Raw genomic sequence first — 26,132 nt, forward strand, 5'->3', positions numbered from 1 at the left:
CTTCTGGAGTGTGTGGTGGCTGGGTTTTGGGATGCTGAAAGAGAAGTTGAGGGTTCATGGGTTGTTTGGGAATGTCCTTGCAGCATTATGCCTTTAAAGGAAATAGTAGGTGTGGATTTTTTTTCTTGAAAGCCAGAAATTTTAGTGAGTGCAGCTGGGGATGTGGCAATAATGTTAAGAAGAGGAAATGAAGCACTGGCTAATTTTGCTTTTCTTGGAACAGAGATGAATGAAGTGCAGATGAAAAGAGAGAAGGGACTGAATGTAAGAAACATTTTATGTACTATGAAGGCAGAGTAATCTGAGGTAGAATAATCACCAGGGTTTCAAAAGCTGAAACACTGGGGTATTTGAAAAGAAAAATAAAAATATTTCCTAGTGAGTAAGAGCCATTGAAAGAGGCTGTGAATATTTTAAGGGTGAAATATTTTAAGGGCCAGCAGAGCTGCAGAGTGGATGAGCACTGCTGGGTGGAGGTGAGGAACAACCTCAGGAGGAGCTGCTTCCAGAGCTGCTTCCAGAGCTGACCTCCCCTGCCTCAGACAGGGCACTTTTCTGCTGCTTGCTGCTGTCCTGCCCTGACTTTCCCCCCTGGAAGATGAGGTCCCTGCACGGGGCCGTCTCCCTGGAGCTGTTTGCCTCCTCCAGCTGGCTGCAAGCCCCTCCTGTGCTGTCAGCTTGAAAATGTTTGGTTTGCAGAGAAATATTGGCTTCCTAAGGAAAAAAAAATAAAATTGATTGGGGTAAAATTTATTGTCCAAAGCTAAAACTTCAGATTGGAATTGGTTACACCCAAGTCCTTGCTTTCAATCCAATTTTCAGTGAAAAAACAGCATTTTCAGAATGTCAATCTTACGTGCAAAGCACCACATGTTCTCTGGTCATGTTCTGAGAAAGAAAGAGGCTGTTTTAGGAGGGGCTTTGCACTGTGTATTTCAAGGCTCATGTCATCCCTGCCTCCATGGAGTCTTCAGAAGCGCTTGAAGGCTTGTTTCACTTTTACTTTCAAGTAGTATTTTATCTTCTCATGATTTATTAAAGGAACTGGGCTCTCTGATCCTGTTTGCACATTTGGAGCTCCTAGTAGAACCAGACTAGAGCTTTTTTTGTTATTTTTCAGAAACTGGTGCAGTTTTAATCTAGTGCATCTTTCCATCCTCCCATGTGAGTTTTCTTTGAACCAATGAAAACAAAAAAGGCGTGACAGGAGCTCCCACAGCAACTTGCCTGCCTCTGCCAGCATGACTTGGCTCCAAAGCAGCCTGTCTGGCTTTTTCTCCTGATATTGAATCCTTTGCAAAGGGGAAAAAACACATTACCTGCACCTGGCAGGGCTCATTTCTACCTCCTGATGGGCTGTGATCAGCAGCTCCCATCGCCCATGATTGCCTCCTGTATGTCTTGTCTCCACTGTATCAATCAGCTCTGCCTTGTCAAGAGCAAATCTTCAGAATTAGCATATGTCAAATTTCATGTCCTGAGCTAAATGCATGTCCCTTGGCTGCTTTGCCTTGGTTTTACTTTACAGCCACTTGATAATCACAGGAAATTGAAAATAGCATGAAATTTTAGAATATAATTTTGTACTTTCTCAGTGTTTAGAATTATGTGCCTATAATCTGCTCTGAGCATTTTGCTGTGGCTGACCTCTGCGTGCTATGGCTGATCTCTGCTGTGTGTCTGGCACACCGAATTATAAATAATTGCAGATACATTAGAGAAGTCACGGAAAACCTGTCAGGTACATTTGTACCCAGCGTTATGAAGGTGCCTGGCCAGAGCTGGCTCCCACTCCTGACTTGGGAAGTTCTCCCTCTCCCAGCAAGGGACAGCGGTTGAATGGGGGCTGCTGTCTAGGAAAGGAGCCAAAGGGGGTTCCTTGGAGCCAAGACCCCTCTCAGAAATGCTGCTGTCTACCCAGCACAGAGGTGTTTATTTGGCAATAAAATGTGATAAATTGTACTCATCTCCTTTTCAAAGACCCCCAGTGAACTGGTCCCAACAAACCCAAAGTCCTCTGGGAAGCAGCTCAATCAGTGGAGAGACTTTTGCTTTCATCAGTAGTCCCACAGAGGAGTGGAAGGCTGCAAGGGACCACATGAGCAGTGCCTGGGAGGGGGGGTATGGCCTCCCGCAGCCCCCTGAGGATGGGAAGAAGCTGTGGTCCAGCTCTGACAGCCCCGGAGATCTGCTTGCAGAAAGGCTCTGGGTGGCAAAGGGTTGTGCTGGATAAAATTGCTGTGTCAAAAAGAAAGTAACAAACATACTTGAATATCTCTCAGAACAAAATATTAGAAATGTTTGCACTGGGTCCAGGCTGCAGAACTGGGTATTTTATGTGTTTCAGGGTAATCATATGTAGAGTGTTGGGCATGGCCCCTTTTACTTAGGTTTGCAAAATCTGGTCCATAATAATAAGCATGTGGATCCCAAGGTCAGGCTGTTCCTCAGCATGCCATCAGTTCACTGCAGATACTTTTACAGGATGATTTGGTGTCAGGTTTTGCTATGGAAAAGCTGGTAGAGCATATCCAAAAAAGTAATTTTCAGCTCCTAACTTGTGCATCAGCATCCTGGGTAATCCTACAGTTTGTCTGATCAATCTGTCTGCAAAATGGGAATTGTATTTTGCTACCTCCCAGGAAAGCTGAGAGAATGAAAGCTCAAGTACTATTTCAGAGACACTTAATTAAGTGCCTCGGCAGATAAGACAGTCCGTTCCCAGCACCTTTCTTTCACATTTTTCCCCACAAAGAGGAATTTTTTTTTTTTCTCTGTGAAATAAAGGCACTGAAACTCTACAGTGTCTGTTTACCTCAAGGCAATCCATTCCACTGAAAAGAGATCACAGCACTTCAAGCAGGACCTGAAAGCAATTAGCGGTGTTTACTTTGGCATGACTAAAAAAGGGTGCTCCACCCGCCGCCTTTGCGCAGAGCATCTTCTCATTACACGATTCATTTATCTCTTTGTTTACTGATGCTGCTTCTCCCTGCCGGTGAGCAGGCACAAGCTGCTCTTGCCCAAGCCCTGCCTTGCAGCCTGGCTGGGGTGCTGGGGCACCCCAAACTGGATCTGGTAGCCTGCACTGCTCTCTAGGTGGGACCAAAGGGAAGATGATACTCTGCAAGTGACCCACAGGACTTTGGGGCTAGGATTGTATCTCGGGAACCATTATTTGGACCATTACACATTGTAATTCTCATTAAGGTGAAGGCAAAACCTGGTGGGAGAGCAGATGCAGATGTGTAGGAAAGGAGTATTTCATCGATACTGGGAGCTCAGCTGGAGCACGTTCAGCCTGCGAGTAAGGATCTTGTACCCTGCTCTGCTCAGCTCCTTGCTCACAGAAGCAGACTCATTTCAGCTCAAGATAATTGGCTGGAATAGGGTTTGCCTTTCCTTTGGAGCTTGTTCTGTATAATGTGTTCTCTTAATAATGGTTTCTTTCCCATCAAAACCATTGACAAGCTGGGCAATAGAAGTAGCTTGCAATTTCACATGCTTTGAAGAGGTAGTGCAAAGAAATTCATCCGTCTCCCTGCCAGCCCTACTAGGTGGGGAGGAGGATTAGCAGCAGAGTGACAGTGCCTGGGCATGAGCTCCTGGGTAAGGGTGACCTGCAGTCACTCCCCACCTTAGGGGGCCTGCGGGGTCGCCCAGAGGGAGCAAACAGCTGTCAGGACTTTGGGAAAGGAGTCTGTGTGCTCCCATGGTAAGCTGGGGGTTGGCTGCCCCAGTCCAGGCATCCTCCAGGAGGAAGAGCAGGTTCTGGGAGCACTTCAGGGCTTTGCCTCCTACTGTCTCCCTTGGAAGTGAAAGATCAAAGGGCTCAGCTGGACTGAAGAATTTTCCTTGGTTTTGCAGACACCCAAACTTTTGAGTCGTAGGCTAGGATGGGTGATGGACTGTCCCTGCCAGTGTCTCATGCCCTGCCGAGGTTGCTCTGAAGGCAGCAGAGTCACCCTGAGTGCAAGAAGGTAAGAAGGGGTGTGGGAGGGCATAACTGTAGCCATTTATTTCTGTGTATTTAGGGGAGAATTAGTGAAAACAATGACTTAAACATACCTTTCACTCCGAGAGTGGGAGCTGAAAGAACCTGAAACAAAGAAACACCGTAAGGGCTCGCCCACCAGAAGCCTCTGTTCTTCACTGCAGTTTGCTGATGCTGGAGACCCATGTCCTTCACCTGCAGCACAGCTCTGCACAGGGTGGGTGAGGCTGTGTTACCACAGGCAACAGAAGCCCTGGAGCTCGCTACTCCTCCTCCTCCTCCTCTCTAGCAAGAGCACTCTCCCTTCTGGAGAGCACATCTCCACCAGGTATCTTGACATTGCCCATGAGGCTGCCCCAGCTCCAGGCTCCCTGTCTACAGTCCTGAAGGCAGGAGACACTGCCAGCAGTTCCCTTGGCTGATGCTAAGTGGTTGGAGAGCTTCACTTCAGGGTCCACATCATTAATCAGGGCATTAGTTGGACACTGGGACAGCGCAGCAGACACCAGGTAGGATGTGTAACCATTTTCAGGTCACACTCACAGGGGCCTTGTTTGGGTTAGAACTCAATCACTTTGACGTGCAGGGTGCTGCACTTAGTGGAAAAGGCTCCCGTTATGAGGCTGCACTGACTTATTTAAGTGTTCACAATGTGAAAATTAAACTACAGACTCATTAGACTTCCTAAATAAGCCTTATCACCACTGAACACACCCATCAATTTTACTGCCATCAAGCAGATATAGAAGGAATTAGACGTCAGGGAATGTTTCTAATCTGAATGCTGGTGGTTCTTGTTATTTCAGAGTAGCAAATGTTATGATTTTGCCTGAAAGTCTGTCTTCAATAAATTAAAACATTTTGTATACTCTAGAGTATATCTGTAGTGGCTCTGGTATTATGAGGAGAATGCAAGAGAAAGCCTTTGGCGAATAATGGTGGTGGGAGTGGAGGAACACGTGGGGAAAACCAAGTACTGTGGTCCCCCCTGGCTGGCTGCAGACCCCCTGTCCCTCCTCACAGCTGTCCCCACAGTGGCCACCACTGCTGGTGGGTCTGGATGTGCCGAGGCTGTACTTGTGATTTTGAATTGTTAGCATCTCCTGAATTACAGAGATACTTTATTTAATTACTATTAATGGGACATTTGCTCCCTTGTCGTCGAACATAGTTTATTTATGAATTCAAGTGTTCAAGTTCTTGAAATGTCCTGCCTGTTCATCCCACATTTTCTGAGTCACAAAACCAGTACTAGTCATTGAGAACGAAGGGGAATACTGTGTCCTCAGTGCATTAGAGCAAAATAAAAAAAAAAAGAGAACAAGTTCCCAGATCATGGTTTTCAAGGACTGCCCAAACCCTTATTTATAATGCGTCTTTTGGGTGAAAGCAAAGAAAAGTCTAGATGTTGGTACAGAGTTTTCATTGTTTCTGTTATTTATCAAAGCTGTGTTTAAAGCAGAGAAGTGTAAAGTACTATCTTCTCTAGGGTACAGGAATCTTTCAAGAAACTGCCTGACTCAATGTGGATTGCAGAAGACAGAGACGTGGGCAAGGAGCCAAAAAATGTGCTTTTGGGGCATGATAGCAACTTTTGCATTAGGAAAGTGTTTAATTTAATGGCCTTGTCTTCTCAGTGTTTCTTTTATGCCATCTTCTGAGGGCACACCTCAGGAATATGAAATATAATAAGCTGCAGGGACCAGTAGGGACAATTTATTAGTCTTTGTGAGCTCAATACTCTAGTGATGAAAGCATTTTCTTTACACCTTCAAGGGAGCAGACAGGGACGAGCATTTTAATGCATACACCTACCAGGAGTGCAACACAGCCTGTGGAGACAGACTCCATTACTGAATGATTTGGCTGGTCGTTAAGTACTGTTCAGTAATGAAGATGAATCATGTTTTTAAAAGCCATTTCTTTAAAATCAGCTGAAATTAAGGTGCAAGAATGAGCAGCCATGACCCTGGATACTTTTACACACTGTACTAAGGAATTGGCTGCTGACTGTGCTGCCTGATCTCTGTCAGATGGGAGAGTCTCTGCAGGCAGTGCTGGGCAGGTGCCCCCTCCCTTCAGCTTCTGTCACCCCGCAGCCACTCGCTCCCCTCGGAGCCTTTGGGGGAGGGTGGGGAGGGTGTCAGTGAGGACAGTTGTAGGCTGAGACAGAGATGGTTTAACAGCTAAAGCAGAGCCTTTGTGTGCAGGCGAAGGAAAGCAAGGAGGTCACCCGCCCACACTGCTGCTGTTTGCTTCTGCTCTCCCCGACTCCTGGCTCGGTGCACAGGAGCCTCCCTGGCACCTCAGCGCCCTGGGGCTGCTCGTTTTCAGGGTACATTTTGCTTTTGGTGCTGTCCTTCACACCGTGGGAGAGCTAGGAGGGGACAGTGCCCGGCACAGAGCTGGAGGCAGTGGAAGTGCCCTGGTCCTCCCTCTGCCTGGAAAAAAGCCGGGAGAGAAAGAAAGATGCTATGAATTAGTGAAGATGCTTCACACCACGTGGCTGTTGTGCTGGGTACTCAGAAGGGAGGAAGGAGGGACAGGCACATCCACTCTCTGTCTTTTGCTGCTCTGCTCGGTTTGCAGATGCCCGGCTCTGCCACCGCCGATGTGTGGGGCTGCAGCATCCCTCGGGATGAGCTGGGGAGAGGTTCACCATTGGCTGCCTGGCAGGCGGTGTGTCAGCTGGCAGGCTCTATATAGCACAGTGAGAGCAGGGACCGTGCCGGCTTCCAGCCAAGCTGCTTCAGTGTATGGCTCAGAGGTACTTTGAAGATGGAAAGAAAAGGGAAAGGCTGCCCTCGCCTTTTTTGATTCTGAGAAGCTATGAGAACACTTGGGAAAGAGCGACCTGGTGGATGAAAGTCTGTGTGGAACACCATTAAAGCAGATTTCCAAGGAGAAGTTGTCAGAGAAAAGCAGACCAGTGCCCTGAAGGAAATACTTGCTAGTTTTTCCTCCTAGGTGCAGAGAGAAAGTGTTTGGGAATCTCTGATACTCCAGCATCTGGCTCTGCTTCTGAATATTGGACACACTGAACAGAAAAAGAGCTGAAGAGGCCACAGAGCAAAGCTCAGGTGCAATCAGCACGGGAAGAAGGACCCATTTATCTTACAGAATTTGCAGCCACGGGGCAGGTTTTTAAAATGCAATTGTGTGTGTTCCCTCCTGCAGCCACTGACTCCAGCACCTGAGCTGCTGGGGAGGGGGCAGAGAGGACCACAGCCTTCCCAGGGCACGGGCTTTGCTCCCCAGCCATGAGCAGCCACTCGTGGTTCCCTCTGCAGTACATCTCCAAGCCCTTCTGGAGAGCAGAGAATCACAACACCAGCAACTTCTTCTCTGCACTGTATGGCTTCCCTAACCAATCCTTCTTCCACAGCGATTTGAACCTGGAGGACCTGGGGGACTTTGGCAGTGGGACCAGGTACGAGGGTGAGTCCCAGAGCCGGACTGTGAAGGCACTGCTGATCGTGGCCTACTCGGTCATCATCTGCATCTCACTCTTTGGCAACCTCCTGGTGTGCCATGTGGTGATCAAGAACAAGAGGATGCACTCGGCCACCAGCCTCTTCATCGTCAACCTGGCTGTGGCTGACATGATGATTACCATCCTGAACACCCCCTTCACACTGGTAAGCACTTCCCTAGGCTGTGTGTCTGTCCCAGCCATGCATGCTGGGTCTGTGTGTCTGTCCAAGCTGTGTACCCTGTCTGTGTGTCTGTCCAAGCCACGTGCCCTGTCTGTGTGTCTGTCCAAGCCATGTGCCCTGTCTGTGTGCTCTCATACATGGAATTTCCTTTCCCCTTCTCCTCTTGCCTCCTGGACCAGCTCAAGCTGTGCCCTGTCCATCCTGTTCTTCAGTTCCCATATTACCAGTCTGAATTAATCTTTTTTAAATCGATCCTGTGTCTTTGGGTTTCTCTGCCTGGCTGTGATGGGATTTGCATCCCGCAGTCTGCTCAGGAAAAGGAGGGTGCCCTCTGTTGTGTTTGCACTCGTTAGGCTCAAGTAATTAAATAACTGCATCCCTCTCAGGACTAGCTTTGCACTGACTTCAAAGAGGGAGAAAATTGCTCCAGCTTCAGTGACAGAGTCATTATTGTTGGAATTGTCTCTATGGGGAAATTATTAAATTAATTGAAAACAGATTAGCTAGTCCCAGCTAATTTTCTGTGTGGATTGATTTTTTTTTTTTTTTTTTTGTAGTAAATGTGCTTTATCTCAAATTAGCTTCATCTGCTTCCAGAGTAGGTTACATTAATTTGGAATAAATATTGCAGAGTCAGGGATCCCAGGAGAGCCAGGCAGCAGCTGTTAGGTGGGATTGTGTCCCCTTGGGAAAAGCTGCAGCCAGTGACACCTCTCTGGGAGCAGGTGGGTACTCTGGGGGTCCTCAGGGAGCCTCTGGCAGCAGCAGAGCCTGCAGGCTGGGGACACAGAGATGCTCTGTGGGTCCAGATGTATCACCATGTGAAACTTTTTTTTTTTTTTTAATCTTCCATGAATTTGCCTCACTGAGTTTTGGACCCATGCATCTTTCAGCACCCACAAACTTGAGCGTGCAGCTGTTTTCAAGAAGGCAAGCTGCTGTTTTCTCTGCTAAGATTTCTTAACGTTTTCCAAAAGAACCATGTTACATGTACACATGCACACACATACACCATCAGAGAGCACTGCTCAGGTGGATTTGTCTGCTCAGTATAATTTTAATAAACCTCAGCTCCAAAGCCACCTCTTGCCTAATCTGTTTCTCCAGAAAAAAACATCATAATGCATCTACAAAGCATAAGAAAATGATACTGAAGCATTCCTTCCTCACCATGCTCCAGGGAATCCTGTTTGCTGCATCCTGTTTGCTTCAGGGGATGTTGCACATTGTTCTAACCCTGTTCTGCTGTTCTTCAGGTCCGGTTTGTGAGCAGCACCTGGGTTTTTGGGAAGCTGATGTGCCACGTGAGCCGATTTGTTCAGTACTGCTCCGTGCACGTGTCGGTGCTGACCCTGGCTGCCATCGCTCTGGATCGGCACCAGGTACGTGGCACACATCCACTGCATGTTTGCAAAAAAATTAGGTGCTAAATGCAGATTTTCCCCCCCTCCACACCCCTGTACCTGGAAACCTGCACTGCCTTGCTGATGCGTTTTTTCAGTATGTGATGATGAAGTGTCTCACAGTCCTTGGGGTTGTCCCCTTATTTTGGGATGCCAAAGCCTGGCAGTAGTGAGAACGGTGCTGGCACTTGCAGGTCAAGGTGAGAAACTCTCCCCTCCTCCCTGATACCTTTTTTGGCAAATACCAACAAGGAACGGGTCAAGCAGAGAATGCAAACCTCTGGTTTCCTTGAAGAGCAAGGCAGTCTGTGATGGTGTGTGCCCTGCTGGGTCACAGCAGGTTCCTCTCCAGGAGGACTGAGCTGCTGAGGTGACAGGCAGGGTGTCACTGAAAAGCCATTGTCTAGGGAAACCACACGGCTACACCAAGTTCACAGCAATAACGCATTACACTCAGCTCGTCTGGGACGAGCTCCACCTGGTGTCTGAAAATTTCAGTTACTGACAGAGTACAGGTGACCGGGTTGTGTTTTTTACCACAAAAAGTTTGATAGTCAGCCCATTCTCTGTACTCCTTTGCAGCTCCTAAAAGAAAAAAGCATTTTGATAAAAAGCATTTTGAAAAGTATTCATTTTAATAAATAGGTTCTGGCAAGGTATCACGAAGTGTTTGTTTAATTAAGGGCAAACGTGTTACTTGCCTTTAAATTCATTGGAGTAGGTTCTCTGGAACGGGCATGAGCTAGTATGACCCAAGGAGATAAAAAAAGAAGTGAGGAGATAGCACTGAGCAAAGAGAAATCAGCACTTGCCTCTAAAAATATTGCTAGTCCTGATAGGTACCAGAGGGGAGTTGTAGAAGTTCAATTAAGCTGATATTTTTAATGATACTAGAAAAGAGATGCATAGTGGAATGATCATTTGGATGATGTGATGGGTCTATTTTTAATTACTGTTTCATTGCCCAATGTAATTATCCTCAGTGCACATAGCTCATCAGATACATAACCATCATGGTGTCTGCAGCCAAGCTGGTGGGTGACACTGAGCCAATTTCTCTGCTCTGGGCACTGGGCCAGCAGTCACACTTCATACTTCCACAACTCCTGGCATTTTCCAGCCCTGATAATCTCCCAAGCCCTGTAAAACGAGTCTCTTCTTTCTGCCTTTTAACACTGGGGGGCGCAGTGTTTCAGGCTGCAAGGAAAGGCTCAAAGAGCCACCAAGTCAGGTGCAAGTTGGTCAGTGCTGTGCTGGCCAAATATTACACTGAGCATCCTGTCACTCTGTCTTGCAAGCCCACCAAATGAGAGCACCGTGGGTGCCACCTGTGTTGGAGACCTTGTCTGCAGTCCTTAGGAGACTTTTTGCCCTCCCTGCAGCACAAGCCACAGCAGATTCTTGGCCCTCAGCTTATGCCACACTTCACATCCATAATGAACGTTCCTTGTGCCTGGGAAAGCACGGATGGTCTGGGTGAAATGCTTGCTCCTTGACAAGGATAAAGCAAAGATGTGCTCTGTTTTTTCTAAAGCTTTCAGCTTGTGTTTATCAGTTGTGGATGCTGTAAACCCTCAGGGCTGGTTGCTCTCTGCAGGTTATCATGCACCCTCTCAAGCCGCGCATGTCGATGGTGAAAGGAGGGGTCTGCATCATCATCATCTGGGTGATGGCCAGCTGCTTCTCCCTGCCTCATGCCATCTACCAGACCTTGACGAGGTTTTATATTGGGTAAGACATTTACACTGTGCTCTTTTATGTGACATTTGCAGCTTCATCAAAGTTCCACAGATTCCAAGGCACATATCTCTCCATCTGTGTTATTAAAAAAAGAAAGTAGGGTGAAACAGAGAAGTCTTTCTTCTCTTTGACTAGGTGGTATGTTTCTCCTGAAAAGAGAATGAAAATCAATTGAATTGTTTGTTGATTTTGGCTCAGAGATTCAGCCCTGTCATTTGCAGAATGCACAGAAGAGGGGTGCTCTCTTCATCATCAGAGGGCACAGATGGCAACGTGGGTTATTTTTTTGTTTTCCTGGAGATATGTCTAAAATATCTTCACTGAGGCAAAAGCTCAAACTCAAAGCAAAAAATCCCATTGAAGTGTCACTTTCCCATGTTATCAAGGGACTTCTGCTATCTCTGCCTGTACTGAAACTTGTGAGAACATCTGAGGTGTTTGTACTCCAGGTGTGTCTGTGAGTAGAAATGACAGTTCTTTCTCTCTTTGATCTTCAGGAACAGAACGGTAAGGATGGTCTGCCTCCCCAGCTTCCCTCCTCCTGCTGATCTTTTCTGGAAGTATTTGGACTTGACTACGTTTGTTCTCTTGTATGTCCTGCCCTTGCTTGTGATCTCCATCACATATACCATAGTGGCCAAGAAGCTCTGGCTCAGAAATGCCATTGGAGACCTCACCATGGAGCAATACTATGCTCACCAGCGGAAGAAGAAGATGACGCTGAAGATGCTCATGGTGGTGGTGGTTGTGTTTGCAGTGTGCTGGTTCCCCCTGAACTGCTATGTGGTGTTGATCTCCTGCAGGGCCATCCACAGTAGTAATGCTCTGTACTTTGCTTTTCACTGGTTTGCCATGAGCAGCACTTGCTACAACCCCTTCATTTACTGTTGGCTGAACGAGAGCTTCAGGTCTGAGCTGAAGTCCTTGCTGTGCGTGTGCCGGCGGCAGAGCATGGTCCAGGGCCACGCTCTGCAGAACATCTCCCCACCCTTCCAGCTCGCCTGGGCTGAGAACTGCCACTACAAGAGAGGCAGCACCTGCCAGAAAGCCAGGGCCTCCTCCCAGAGGAACTCTGCAAAGACAGACATCTCCAGTGTTCAGCCAATTGTGGCAGAAAGCTGAACCCTTCCATGGCAGGGCAGCATTGTGTTGTGATTGCAGAATCACCAAAAAAATTACATCGAAAAAGTTGGAGTCCCTTGGCCATGCTGGTGATCTATGGATGTCAAAATTCAACCAAGTCACATTTTTCCTTTGCAAGACTAACCAGTGTCTTTATTTGTGCCTATTTGGTGCTGGCTTGGCCTTTGCAATTGCAAAGGATTTAGCCTCTAAAGGTGGTGAAAGAAAAATGGGTTTCATTGTGCCTATGCAAAATAATTCTGAAGACACTTGTACAGCCTGGTGTTCCCACTGAGGACTGGCAGGTTGCTGCAGTGGCAAACCTGAGTGACAGACTTTCTGAATGTGAAAATCGAGGTGCTTTGGTGGGTACAAAAACCTCAAAGTGTGACCTGAGAATGCATCTGGAAAATGAACTATGAAGCTGAGGGGAGAGTAAGAGTAACATGAATCTTGCTTCTTCATAAGATGGTTGTGGGAAGTGGAAAGGACAGAAACACCCTGGCATGGAGCAGAGGCCTCATGTGGCTTGAGATGCCTCAAAACACAATGGTGTTTCCATCAGCAGTGTTGTGAGTGGATGCTCCCCTTGCCAAGGGTGATGCCTTCTGCAGGACTCGCCCCATGAAGGGTGTGCTTAGGGGAGGAAACTGAACTGCAAAATCCTCTTCAGAGAGCAAGCATCCAGGGCTCAGATATCTTCTCTGATTCACCTACATGAAATATGTTTAACAAACTTTCCCCCTCAAGCCTTTATTTTGTTTAGGCTAGTGAGGAGGTGACCCCAGCTGGCACAGCAGAGCCTGCACCCGGGTCTTGCCTTTCATGGCACAAGTAAATATCAGCACAGACCTGATATTTCCACCATGTTGGCTTTTTTACTGCTGGGAAGACTTGAACTTCATGCCTCTGCAAATGGCATTTCCATAATGCAACTGTCTGGGGTAGTTCTGTAAACAAGGTTTCTCTTGTTAAAACAAACAAACCACAAACCCAAACACAATGTTGTTGAGGTGAGTAGCTGAATAAAGGGTCTTCTCATTCAAATGTTTTTACATTGGAAAAATTTAAGGGCATTATATAATGCAACTTGCATGCATGTCCCAGCAGCCTTCCAGAGAACTGCTACAGCTCGTGACACAAGATGGAAGGAATCAAACAAGGGCTGTTCTTGCTGCTCACCTGTTTTGTGGCATGGCAAGCTGGGTCTGGCTGCCTTCAGCCTTTGCAGGGAGGGATGGGTGTTGCATGGCAAGGTCAAGTCCCCTATCTGTGTCCATGCAAGGGCATCCCTCTCCCAGTGAGGTTTCTGCATTGCTCAGATGGAAACCCAGCAGGCACTGATTTCCCAGCTGCACATCCTGTTCCAGTCCTGGCACAGACACACAAAGGGGCAGTAGTCTGGCAATGTAGAGATGCCTTAAAAATATGGTATTTCCTTGGGGTGATTGTCAAAAGCTTACAGTTTTTTAAAAGTCTGGCAAACTTCACCATCATCATATGCAACCTTCTGCTGGATGCTCTTGCTTCAGTGTGAGCTCTGTTAAAATTTCTGTATGGTTGTAATACAACAAGGTTTGAATCATCAAAACACTTTTTGGAGGCTGAAAACAGCCAAATAAAATATCTGGCTTAGGGCTTTCTCTCTTCTGTGGGTTTTGGGTGACTTTTGAGCTTTGAAAAGGAGACACTTCCTCTTACAGGAGGATTAACAAGGCAGCACACACTGTTGCTCCTAACAGTCTGAAAGCCATGACCCAATCTTGAGTCTACATGTGTTTTGACACCTTCTAGCATGAAAAGCCCCTTGTAAAAAGCAGAGCTATGATTACCCAGATGAGGAGCCAGCTGTGGACGTGTGCCAGCTATAAATGCCATTTCACCCTCTTGCATTTCATTGCAGCTCCTTGCAGTACATTGTTGGCCTCAGCAATGCTCCTCTTTGCCTGGGTCCAGGCAGGAACACATTGAACGTGAGTTTAATTCTCATTCTGCAGTAAACACTTCTATGGGCAGAAGCACAGCTGGATTTCTTGTGCATTTCTCCAAGCGCTCCTGCTGGGATTCATGACCAACTCATGGGTCCCCTGACCACTGAACACAGCGATGTGCAGTCACCAGCTGATGGGGCCAAGTGCCACCTCAGACCACAGCCAAGGTGTTTTGTCCAGCTGTTGGTCCTAGAAGGCAGAACAAAGGTCAGCCCCTTCCTGTACCACCTTGGTGCAAAACCCTTCCAGCAGGAACTGCTGCAGCACAAGCACAGGAGGGTCCCCAGGAGCAGGACAGCACTCCCCATCCCACCTAGCACCAAGGATGCTGGGCACAGGAGCTGCTGAGGACAGAGCCCCTGGTCCTGGGGTAGAGCAGGGACATCAGCTCCCTTGTCTCCCTCTGCTCTGGCCAGGGCAGCAGGGAGAGCAGAAACATCTTTGGTGATGCTGAAAGCAGATGCTGCTCTCCTGGATGCTGACTGGCATGCCTGGGTTGTGGCTCAATTTTATAGCATCTGACAGAAGCTTAATAGCAGATGATGGTGTGAAATGTGCTGTGAGACCAGAGCAAGACCTCTGTGAAAGAGGTCCTATGAAAATTATTTATTTCCTACTTGGAAACAAAATACATGCTCTTAGGAGCATAGCTCAGTGGGGAATGGCACTGCCATGCAGCACGACAGAACCACCCATCATTCTGAGTAACATAGCAAAGCAAGTTTGCCACTGAATAGCTTCTTTTAATATGAAACTCTCTTTTTATGTGCCCTGCCACATAAAGCTGCAGGAACAACCTTGTTTCTGTTTCTGTTTAGTTTCTAAAAAAAAAAAAAAAAAAAAGCAAAGGTCAAAAAATGACATTGCTCCACATGGGTGTTTTTTCCTCCTCTGGCTACAGCTAAAAGCAGCAAGAGCTGTTTATTTTCCTTCCTCTGAAGCCTGACTCAAAAGTCCTCAACTCAGCAGCAAAACACTCTCTGATTTCTGGCACCTGAATCAGAGGTGGAGGAGGTGCCCTGGTACAGGGTGTAAGCCACAGCTTGGGGCAATCAGGGCACAGCCCTGGCAGAACTGCCCCTGCTGATTGGGTTCACTTCACAGCACCACTGGGGTACAAAGCAGAGGAGGCTCTGCTCTCCTCATCAAGACCCAATGCTTTTATTTTGGTAAACAGGGAGAGGCAGGAAGAAAGAGGTAGATGTGAGTGAGAGGAAGGGGGAAATGTACCCATCCCTGGAGGGTCATCCCCACGTTATCCTCAGCTCTGGTGAGAACACATCTGGAGACTCACTGGCAAGGCTCCCTGTCTCCCAAATCTGCTGCTGTGAATGTCTCAGGTAACCTAAATTTAGACATGGTCTAGGATTATTGCTATTACTAAATAATTCATTGTTAATTGTGCAGGATACAAGCTTGCCAGTGGAGTAATTATTAGCTAGTTGTGTAATTATTAAGCTGGTAAAATGAATAGCAACTTTAATACTGCTATGGACTTTGTCCATTTTTTGAACTTCTGATCACTCAGATTCCTGGGAGTGCTTCTACAAGGAAAGATGTGTCAGCAGGTCCTCAAAACCTCATGGAGATACTGTGAGGAGAAGCATGATGGGGACTGAGCTGCTGATATCTCCAGGAGCTGGAGATGCTCAGGAGGAGCTCAGCACAGCACATGCCATGTCATGTCTCATCTCTCACCCACGGTAATTCCAAAGGCCTGGAAGATCAGGGTCTATTTTTTGGCTGGAACGTCCCCCACTGAGGTCCTGACATTACTGAAGGTCTTGCAATTCTTTACAAGATTAGCATTGCCAACACTGCTCCTTGATTTTATTGCTGGAACTGCCCCAGCTGCCCCCCAGCTGGACTGGGGAAAGGCTCAATGCTCTGCTCCAGGATGTGTCAGCAAGGCATAGAGCAGGTTTTTGGGTGAGAAAGCTTGGTTGTCCTGATCACTGACATATTACTGATCCTCTCCAGTAACCTGAAAATAACTTCTGAACCTTGTGGGTTCAGAGCTCTTGTGACATTTTATTTCCCAAAGGAATTTTTACACTAAACGATACCCTACACTGCAACAGGAGAGGAGAGGATGGATACAGGAGGCTCTTTGTGTGCCTGTCTGTCCTGGGAGGGTCACATGCAATCCCAAACCGTCCCAACCAGACAGCCCCTCTTCTCCAGGATGTGCCTCAGTTTACCCTGCTCACTGCTGGTGGCAGAGCTCTCCCAGGCCTCAGGCACAGCATGCATCTGAGGAGGCCTCCATCAGAGTCAGGATGAGACAATAAATGCAATAACGTGTCCCTTACCCTTGCCCTGAGTTCCCAAGGCAGAAGTGACAGCACAGATCAGGGAGGGAACTGGGGTGATTCTGCTCAGTCCCTGTGCCTGGCAGGTGGCCAGCAGCCAGCCTGGCAGAGGGCACTTGGGCAGAGGCTTTTGTGCTCCCAGCCACAGGAAACAATCAATGGGAAAACTTAACTCCCGGGACTGAAAGCTGAGGGAGGAAAAGAGAACCTTGTTATGGCAGGGGAGCTGTGAGTCAGTGCTGGGGCTGGGCTGAAGAGGCACCGTGCGAAGGAACAAACACAGCAGTGGAAGGGAGCCCTGCTGAGGGCCACTGTCACATTCTTGTGGAGTCTCAAGACATTGCAGGACCCACTCCAAAAGTCCTTTGTTATTTGTAGGGATAAAAATAGTCTTGAAGTCTGAACTGCACCGCAAAAGCAGGGAGTAGCCACACACCACTGATACACTGAACTTAAAACTTTGGACCCTTCCAAACAAGACAAGGTAGGTGACAAATTTCCACTAATTTAAACTGAATATTGATGGTGTCAGATTTCCTCCTCTGATGTAAGGTCTCTCCTTTCCAGCTGTGGCTTGTCAGTAATAATATTGCACATAACTATACACAGAAGCCCATGACTGGAAAACACTTGCCCTGGTGAAGTTAGAACAAATAGATGAATCCCACAGATACTTTTCTCTATCATTACAAAGTCTCCCAAAATTTCTTCACTGCTCTGAAGGCTGTTTTGAACAGCCTGCTGCCATTCCCCATTTCTTCTCATCAGTCAGCATCCTGTCTTCTATCTGCTCTTCTCCCAAATCCTCTACATTAGCCTCAAAATCACAAGGCTTGGGATTTTTTCTATGGAAAGAGCAACGCTTGTACAGTTGTTTCTATCAGCTGATAGAAGAAAGGACATTGAGATCACAGTGCAGCACAGAAAGCATCAAAAAAAGAGATGCTGGCTCAGCCTTGCAAGAATCATTTAAAAAGTGACAGCTTAACAAATTCTTGGAGGAAAAAAAAAAAGTGTGAATATTGTGCTGAGGGATGTGTTTAGTGGTGGCCCTGGCAGTGCTGGGTTAGTGCCTGGACTTGGTGATCCTAAAGGTCTTTTCAAGCCCAAACCATTCCATGACTCTCAATGGGAAATGGAGGAAAATCCAACATTGGTTCTGTAAGGTCAAAGCTGTCTGTTGTCTTTTGACATCCCCAGTTTGAGCAAATCCTGCCAGTGCTCCCCAGGAGAATCTGACCCTGAGGTGGTCCATGTGAGAGGGAGCTGAGGGGGTCCAGTTGCTGTGTTCTCTCCCTCCTGGAAACCTCCCTCGCTTCCTCACCTATCACACCTCTCCAAACCCTGATTTCTCACCCCCCTTTCCAGCATCTGGAAGCTGAAGACATAAACTTGAGTCAGCTCTTTGGAACGAATGTCTTGGAGAAGCTTTTCTGAAAGAGTAGGGAAGAGCTCAAGCCCACAGCTCCCTAACTCCTGTCACCCTCCATGTAGTAAGTAATCACTATTTGCAGCAGTTCTGTGGGTGCTTTATGCTATGAATGCTGCTGCAACCTGCCACTCGCTTTTCTCTCTCCTCTTTCTGCTTCCTGGAGCTCCTGTTCAGTGGCCAGGCTCAGATTCCAGCCCTCCCTGCCCGCAGTGGGTGCCTGGGCAGGCAGGGCTCACTGCGTGCAGAAAGGTGGCAGAATCAGACCAGAAATAAATTACTGCAACTCCTGACTGTTTCCACGGCTTTCAGGAACGGAACAAAACATTTCCTCGGCTGTGTGGGAAAACTGGCAGAGCCTTTGCTGCAGGCTGTTGTCCCACAGCTGAACAGGGGGCACTGTGGGGTTCCTGGTGGGACGGGGCAGCCCTGGTCCCGCTGTCACCCCCATGGCAGTGGAGCCCCTTGAATGGGGCTCACAGGGGATAACCTATCATGCTGAAGGCAGCATCCCTGCCAGGTGTGCTGGTGGCCATACTCCTTCAGGTGTTGGCCATGTGCCCCCAGCAAGCTGCAGCCCATCACCTCATCACCCAGGGCTGATTTCTAGGAGCCCTACAGCTCCTTGTGGCTCCTCACACCACCCCGACGGACAGACGGACGGACAGACAGACAGACAGACAGACAGAGCCCTGGGTCCAGCTCTCAGACAAAGGTGAGCCCATAGACACAAAGTGGTGGATTCTCTTTGGTTTTGTTTTTAATGTCTCTTCCTCAATACCTGAGTTCTTATCCTGCCCTGCAAGAGGACAGGGAGTGATGAGCCTGCCTTAGAAAGCTTCAGAGGATGGCTACTAAGGCAGGTTCCTCTGTCACTTGTTGCCATGGGATGTGCTGAAAGGCAATCTGAGGAAACCCCCCTGGCACAGAGCCAGGCTCTGAGCAGTCTGAGTCCAGGTACAGGTGAGTAACAGAAATGCAAGCAGTGGCTGCCTTCCTCTGCATCTCCACAAACAAGTTTCAGGTGTGTTCTTGGGGCCCTCTTGATGGGATTGGTTGCTTGTTCTTCCTGCTGAGATCTGACTCCTGCCCTGCAGCACATTTTAGGGCTGAAAATTGACTTGATAATTTCGCTTCAGTTGTGGTACTTTTTTGAAAGGAAAAAATACTTCAGTCTTGTCTCAGAATGTTTGTTCTGGAGGATTTTTTTTTCAGTCTGTGTTCTGCTCTCTGCATTTTTGGATACAGTCTCAGAACTTGTTCACCACTGTGATCAAATATGATTTTGCCTTTATTTAGTTTGCTGGAGCTGACTGGGCTTCTGGGCAGCAGTGTTCCCAAAGCAAGGATCTTGGCAACATGCAGTGTGATATTTTCAGTCTAGGAAACTCATGTAATGTGTTAATGCTGGGTGTAAACAGGGTGTGCATGTGAATAAATGTCAGCTCAATTTTCTTTGTGGCCTGAGGTTTTTGGGTGGGCTGCATCACCATGTTCTTTCAGGTGGTAACAGCTCTCTCTGTCCATGAGAACACCCCGGTCTCTACCTGCACTGACAAACCCACCCGTGTCTCTCTGGCTTCTCTGCTCAGGAGGTTCCTGCTCCCTGCAGAGCTCTGTCATGGTTGTGTTTGGCTCCTGATAGGAGCTGCTTGCCCAAAGACCCCAGCCTTGTGCTGCTGTGCTGTACACCCCAGGGCTGCAGTCCTGACCTTGGTGCTTTGCCCCATGCCAGGAAAGATGGATTTCACCTGGAGGAGTTAAAGGTCTAAAGCACTATTCCAAATAAGCCTCCGTGTTGGCTGACCTGAGCTGAGACATCACTAGGGTGGCATGAAGCCTGGGAGGAATAAATAGAAATAATGCTGTGAGCAGGCACTCAGCTGCCAGCCATCAGCTTTCTGCTGCCACCCCAAGATGGGAGCAGAGCCTCAGGGCACCATCTGCCTGAGAGGGCAGGACCTTCCCTTCCTGAGCACTCCTGGACTAGGGCTGGGTCCTTCCCTCTGCACATCTGGAGCAGATGTGAAACAACACCAGGCACTAGTTCCTCAGTGTCAGTGTTCTCCCCTACCTCACCCTTGAAAAGGTGCAGGGTGTGTGTGTATGTGTGTCTGTACACAAACACACATGAGCCTCATGTGAAATGTAATTCTGAGATACTGGGAGGGGCAGAGCTTTTCTGTCTGCACAGAAACCAGGAGAATTAGGCCACAAATACATTTGGTCTGAGATCTTAGGAGACTGGATCACATCTTGGCAGCTGTTGCAGTCACCACCCTTCCATGATGCCCTGCGAGTCAGAATAAATATTCACTGAACTGATGCTTCTGGGATGCTTTTTTGTGCTCAGACTCAGAGGCTCTTCCCTGGTATCACCAAACTTACCTCTCCCTCCCCAGCTACAGTAATCACATTCGTTGGTTTCTGAGAGATGAAATCCAGGCCATCTGCAAGGAACTTCTGGTTAGCTCCATCTCCTGTCATGCCCTGTGTGACTGATGTTCTTCCTCTGTAAATCACAGCTTGTGGAGAACAACAGAGGTACAGACTTGTGACCATAATGAGAAGCTGATCTGAGTGGCAGAAGAGTTAAATGCTGGTGAGACAGCAGCAGCCAGTGGAGAGAAGCATCGATCAGATGAAACCTGGGGGATGTGTGGCAGTCAGCAAGATACTGTCAGATGAGGAGCCCAGAGCTCACCCTACCCAGGCTCTGAGCCTCTCACCTTTTGGGACAGGACCTTCCCCACTCCTTTTTCCCCATCCAGGTAAAACTTTGAAAGGTCAGGTCTAGTTGTTTTCTAACATTTTAGTCTTGGAAGCTGTACAAGCTACTTCCCACCCCTTCATCACCTGAGGTGACTTTCTCATGATGGCACCAACTTCCCTGTGTGTGGGAACCTTGTCTCTTTTTTCTTTCTCTCCTTTTTCTGCCTTTTCTGTTGATGTTGAACTAGTCATCCCAGGGATAAGGCTGTCAGGGGGAGGAGGGTAAGATTTTCATTTGCAGTGATTAATGGGCAGTGCAGTTGGAGCTAATAAGTGAGATGAGTCTTTAAAAAAACATTCATCAAAGGGACGCTGGTTGCTAATTCATGAGGGAGAGTCACTGCCCTCCTGCTGTAGGCTGATAATCCAGAACTGACTCATTGACTAAAACTGTTTAAACCATCATGTTCCTGAAGTGTTACATTTCAGACCAAGGCTTAAGGGACCAGGAGCATAGCTGGTAGACACCCTTAGACATGTGTCACCATCCGTCATGAGGGAATGCTGCAGCAGCAACCTCAGAAAGCTCCAGCCATCCAAGGTGCCTCTCTGGTTCCTCCTAATCACCCCAGTTTCCTCAGCTTTCCCATGACATCCACGTGCTCTGGAAAGAGGCAGCATGCTGAGGAGGGTGGCCACTGGGACACAGAAAAAGAGACTCTTCCCATCAGTGTCCCCACTGTGCCACCAGCTGTGTCCCCAGGGCTGCTGTGGCACTGTCAGCAGCTGGGAGTGGGTGGCATAGGGGATGGGTGAAAAGCTGCCGTTCAAACATGAATAAATCCTATTAAAGCAGTCAGAGAACCATCAGAAAAGCCTTTTTTCTTGGAGTCTTACTCCGTTTTCTACAAAATACATAGCATTTGAAAGTGACACCAGAACTACTATGAATTATATGTTTGGGTTACTTGATAGCCTGGGAAATGGAAGCTTTCTGTGACCCAGTTCTGCTGCTGTTAATGCTATTTTAACTTCCACCTCTTCATGTGGAAAAAGCATTTCATGTCTTAAATACTTCCCTTGCCCTGGTCATGCATGAGCCCTAAACAGTGAAGCAGTCTCACTGACTGTGCTCAGCCTTCAGCAATCAAGCAATGAACATGACTTATGGTAGAGGGTTTGTTTGGTGGCCAAGTCACACCTCAGACTACAAGAAAACTCTTTTAATGGACGCATTTCTTAGAAAACTAAAGACCCACCTAAAGATCAGGAAAAATACATTCAAGAAATAAAATAGAATGAGAGAAGCAGAAAAGGAAAGTTGAGTATCCTGGTTGTGCAGTGAGAATTTTCCCCTCTAGTCTGAGCAAATATCTGAGGCATTAGTAACAGGAAAGTGCCTCCCCCCTAAATTGCTGCCCACACTCTGCTGATTTTTGGCTGTGTTTGAGGAGTGCAGCATCTCGTGTGTGCCACAGAACCTCTGCACAAACAGTATTGCACTTCACTGCCTGAGCATGTCCTTCAAGCCTATCTTTGCTGACACCTCCACCAGCTGAGGTGCAATCCAGGCTTCTGCCAGCAGCGAGAGGAGTTCCCAGCAGATGCCCCCGGGCAGGGGAACGAGCGCTGCCGGCTCCAGCGGCTCCGCTGTCGGATGGGTCAGCGGCAAAAATAAAACCAGGGGAAGAGGCCCTTCTTTCTGGGAACCTGGAGATACCATCTCTGTGTGTCGGAGCCCTGGCTGTGCCAGGGGACAAGGTTATCAAATTGCCCTGATGTGTGCTGGCCCCGGCCAAGCCCGTGCTGGGGGCAGAGCCGTGTGGGCAGCGAGCGCAGCCCAGGAGGTGTTCAAAGAGGCTGGAGACCACATGTGCAGGCAGCTTGGAGGTGTGTTGCTGTTGGAGAGAAGGCAGAATTTCCTTGGTTTTCTGGTACCTGAGCAACCCTGGTGTTTATTAAAAGGTTATGTAAAGCAGAAGAGAAAATGTCAGCAAAGTGTGAGGTAGGTGGCTGTGCTGGCTACCCAGAAAGGATGCCTGGCAGTCGGGATGATTCAGAGATAGACCTCTGAGCTCTTACTCCCATGTTAGTGCTGATCGTCCCCCTTTGCCATCAGTGAATCTATTTCTCCTCTCTCTTGTTTCCATAAAATGAGGTTAATGATAGCAATTTTTCTGCTTCACAGGAGGGCTGGGTTTGAATTAACATTTGACAAATAATGAGACATAGAAGACATGACATTAATGTGGAATAAAATTTGTGCAGAGGAAATGCAGTTTTAAAACTGTTGGGATCTCAGGAGTGAAATCGCTGGGTCTAGACTGAGGCATACAAATGAATGTCAAAAAGATTTGGGAGCTGATATGATCTGGAGTGGAGTGCCACTGGCTGATGCAGCCAGACCATGGGCACAGTGCAGGAAAGTGTTAATTCTGTCACTGGAAATGGAAAGCAGACCACAAGGTAACAGCAAGGAACCCCATAGCAGGGGTTTTGTCTTCCTTTTTTGCACTGGCAAGTTAACATTAAGCCTCAGGATTTAAGATAAACATTCCTAGCAGCAATGATCTCATGGAACAGGGATCTCCCCTGCTTTTTGCCCTCAAGTTAGCATGGAAAGCCTGGTCCAACATTCATCCCCATCCCAGCACTGGAGTGAGGAAGATACAGAGGAATTCACTCTTAGAGTCTGTGTTCTTCAATAACTCCAAAGTAGTTCCTGAATTAGTCTATTACTAATAACTATTTTCACCATAATTGGAAGGACAAGAGGTTCAGGCAGACAGTGCATGAGACATACAAAAGAAAACTATTAAAATGGAGCCAAATATATCACCATACTAGAGCCATGAGTCAGATCCTGACCTTTCAGATATGCACCAGAGAGGCTGAGCTCATGTGGATGGGATCTGGTGATCCAGGTGGGAGAACAGGGCAGCTCAGCATGGCCAGCTTTTGACAGAGGGGGGGCTGGGGACATCCCAGAGGGTCACGGGCACTGAAGAGGCAAAAAGGGCTGGGGACAGCAGGGTTGGGGACCTTTGGACAGGTCTGCGTGCCCTGCTGTCCTCTCAAAGGAGAGGATTGCTCCATGCTGTTAAGCTGTTACAAAGCAGCCCCCCTGCCCAGCTCCTTCCATCCCCTGGACAATGTGGCCATGAACAACAACCAGCTCCCCTCTCTCCTTGGTTAGCATGTTGAAAAAAAACCACTGTGAGCTTATGCCCAGGAAAAGGACTGGGTGAACTTGCTTTGATGAATGCAGGGACCCTTTCCTGAAGCCATGAGACCCTGCAGAGGTTTGTCCACGGCTTCCCTGATGCTTCCCAGGGAGCAGCTGGCTGGGCAGGCAGTGCCTGCAGAACCACGCAGGCAGCTGTCAGCAGGAAGGAATTCTTTGTCTGCGTTCATGCTCTGTTCATAAAAATAAGTCTTTAAGGTCAGGGGCAGAGGAGTTGTGTCACATCCTGCTCTTCATGCCTCCGCAGCAGCTCCTTGCTTTCCAAACATGCAGAGCAGCAATGGTCTCTGCAATAAACTAACTCTGCTCGCTGTCCCAGCCAGCCCTGCTGCAGGGGCAGGAGTGCAGGGACAGCAGTGTCACAGTGCAGCCAGGCAATGCTCTCTGCTTTGCTCCCCAGAATCCATGGAGAGGCTGCCTGTGCCCTGCAGAGATTGCAGGGTCTGGTCAAAAGCCATTTTCTTTGCTTCAGTAGATTGAAAGAATAGTCAGGAATTTGTCTCTATTTGGCTCCCAAGCCCAGACTCAGTCATCTCCCCTTGGGTCTGTGGGTGTTGGACTGTGGATGTTTTATGGGATCATGGGCACAAAATTCTTCCTCCCAAGAACAAATTACTCAGCCAGATAAAACAAGCAAAAGATTGTGAATTAGTTGTGCTGATTCATAAGGAAACAATTTCCTTACTATTTTAGCACCAGCCAGGCAGGAAACTGCAGGGCCATTTGCCAGAGGGGCAGATGAAAGAACAGGTACAAACCACCCAGCCTGCCTGGAGATTCCCTCACAGCCTGAAAATCTGAGAGAAGGTTTCTGCTGTATGATACCCTGTAGAATAAAGAGATTTGTCCTGGTTTTCAGGCCTCAGCACTAGGAGGAGCTAAATAAAACAAGGCTGCCTGGAGTTCAGTGGGCATCACTGGAAATTGGTCCCTGAAGGGCATCATGTCCTGCTGTGCCCTGGGGTTTGAGCAGGAGCTGCTGGGTGGTCCTGACCCTGCTTCCCTTCCTGCTGCCAAAGGGGCAGAGTTCTGGGGGATCGTCCCTTTTAGGCCCCCAAGCACTGGAAGGTGTTGGAAGTGCTGAGCCCACAGTGCCTGGGGTTGGGGTACCCCCCCCCCTGAGCTGGGAGATGCTCCTCAGGGAGCTGGGGGGTGCTCCTGTGGGGTGGGGGCTGGTGGGAGGCCAGCAAGGACTGGCTGTGTCTTTCTGGACCCTTTCAGCCCAATGTCCACACCTCTGAGCTGCTCTGCTCTGCTTTCCACAGGGGTGCAGCCCAAGTTTCAGTCCCCACATCTTGGAGTGTTTAAGAGTCTCAGGAGTTTAGATTTCACCTTGCAACTGCAACTGCTCCTTTTGCCTCTGTTACCTCCACCACTTGTCCCAGTAAATGCTCTGCAATGTCCAGGAAGGTGTAATTTTTTGTTGCTTGAAAATGGTAACTCAGAACTCATGAGAATTCATCCTTTGATGTGTTAGCTCAGGTAGGGAATGAGGCTCCCTGAGCTCTGGGACTTGCTCTGGAGCCTCTGCCTGTGAGCAGCTTGCAAGCAGTGGAGCCTCTTTGGGTCAGGAGGAGAAGATAAAAGATTCTCTAAACAGAGCGAGCAATTTTGTGTTCTCTGAGAATGAAGTAGTCTCTAAATTACTTCCCCACTTAGCAGCTCCAACATACGTATTTCCTCTTTATCTTTTCTCATTGTTCTTTCCCTGGGCTGCTGTGTGGCCAGAGGCAGGCTGATGCTCTGAGTCGTGTCATCTGTTTCCTGTTTTCTCCTGCATCAGGACTGTGCTATTTTAAGTGGAGCAGAGCAGAACATCGAGGCTTGGTCAGATGATGGGAGATAACACAGGGCAGCAGAGAGATGTTGGAAGACAGAGGAATTATTTAGACACTACTAAAAGAGCAAAATGAAAGACATCTGCTTTCTAACTGAGTAATTCAGCATTAAAGATACTGGATTGTGCTTAAAACCAATAATATATTTGTATGTCTGAATTTCTATTCTTGTTTATGCTGATCTCTCTTTAGTAGTGAAACAGCCTGCAAACAGAGGTAAAAATTTCACAGTTTGTTGCAATCCACTGCCTACAGCCCTAAAAAATTCTCAGAAAACATTCTGCTTTCTAGAACCCTTTACAGGAAAAGGATGTATGGTCTGCAACCTCAAAAGGCATCCTGATGGGCAGCCAGGTTACTTATCTGCAGTTACCTTCACTTCTGATCTTTGAGGTCATGGTCCCCCAGGTCTGTGTTAAATTTTTAATGCTGAGAAAGCCTGGAGAGCACGTGCTCTGGTATGGAAAAATAAACCCACGGTGATCAGGTTCTGTATCAGAACAACAAGGAAATTCTGCCTTCCCTCCATGGCCACTGACCTATACTGTTTTTTTCACTTATATTATATGTGCTGTTGATCAGTACAAATGAACTGAATAGAAAAATTGCTCCCCAGGCCCTGCACTTGGCAATGAATTTTCTGTACAAAAAGGAAATGGCTGTGCCTTCGGTTTTAAGTGTTCATGTTCTT

At 47.9% G+C, this 26,132-nt stretch overlaps 1 protein-coding gene across 1 annotated transcript; it reads left to right on the forward strand.

Annotated features, from left to right (window-relative positions):
* Positions 1 to 6,091: 6,091 nt before the first annotated feature.
* On the forward strand, positions 6,092 to 12,945 carry LOC139802702 (G-protein coupled receptor 83-like). Its single transcript, XM_071758128.1, has 4 exons — positions 6,092 to 7,632; positions 8,907 to 9,032; positions 10,651 to 10,784; positions 11,291 to 12,945. Exons 1-4 carry the CDS (start codon positions 7,255 to 7,257, stop codon positions 11,913 to 11,915), a joined length of 1,263 nt encoding a protein of 420 aa, XP_071614229.1. The 5' UTR covers positions 6,092 to 7,254; the 3' UTR covers positions 11,916 to 12,945.
* Positions 12,946 to 26,132: the final 13,187 nt, after the last annotated feature.

The sequence above is a fragment of the Heliangelus exortis genome, chromosome 14 (genome assembly GCF_036169615.1).
Source record: "Heliangelus exortis chromosome 14, bHelExo1.hap1, whole genome shotgun sequence".
Taxonomy (NCBI): Eukaryota; Metazoa; Chordata; class Aves; order Apodiformes; family Trochilidae; genus Heliangelus; species Heliangelus exortis.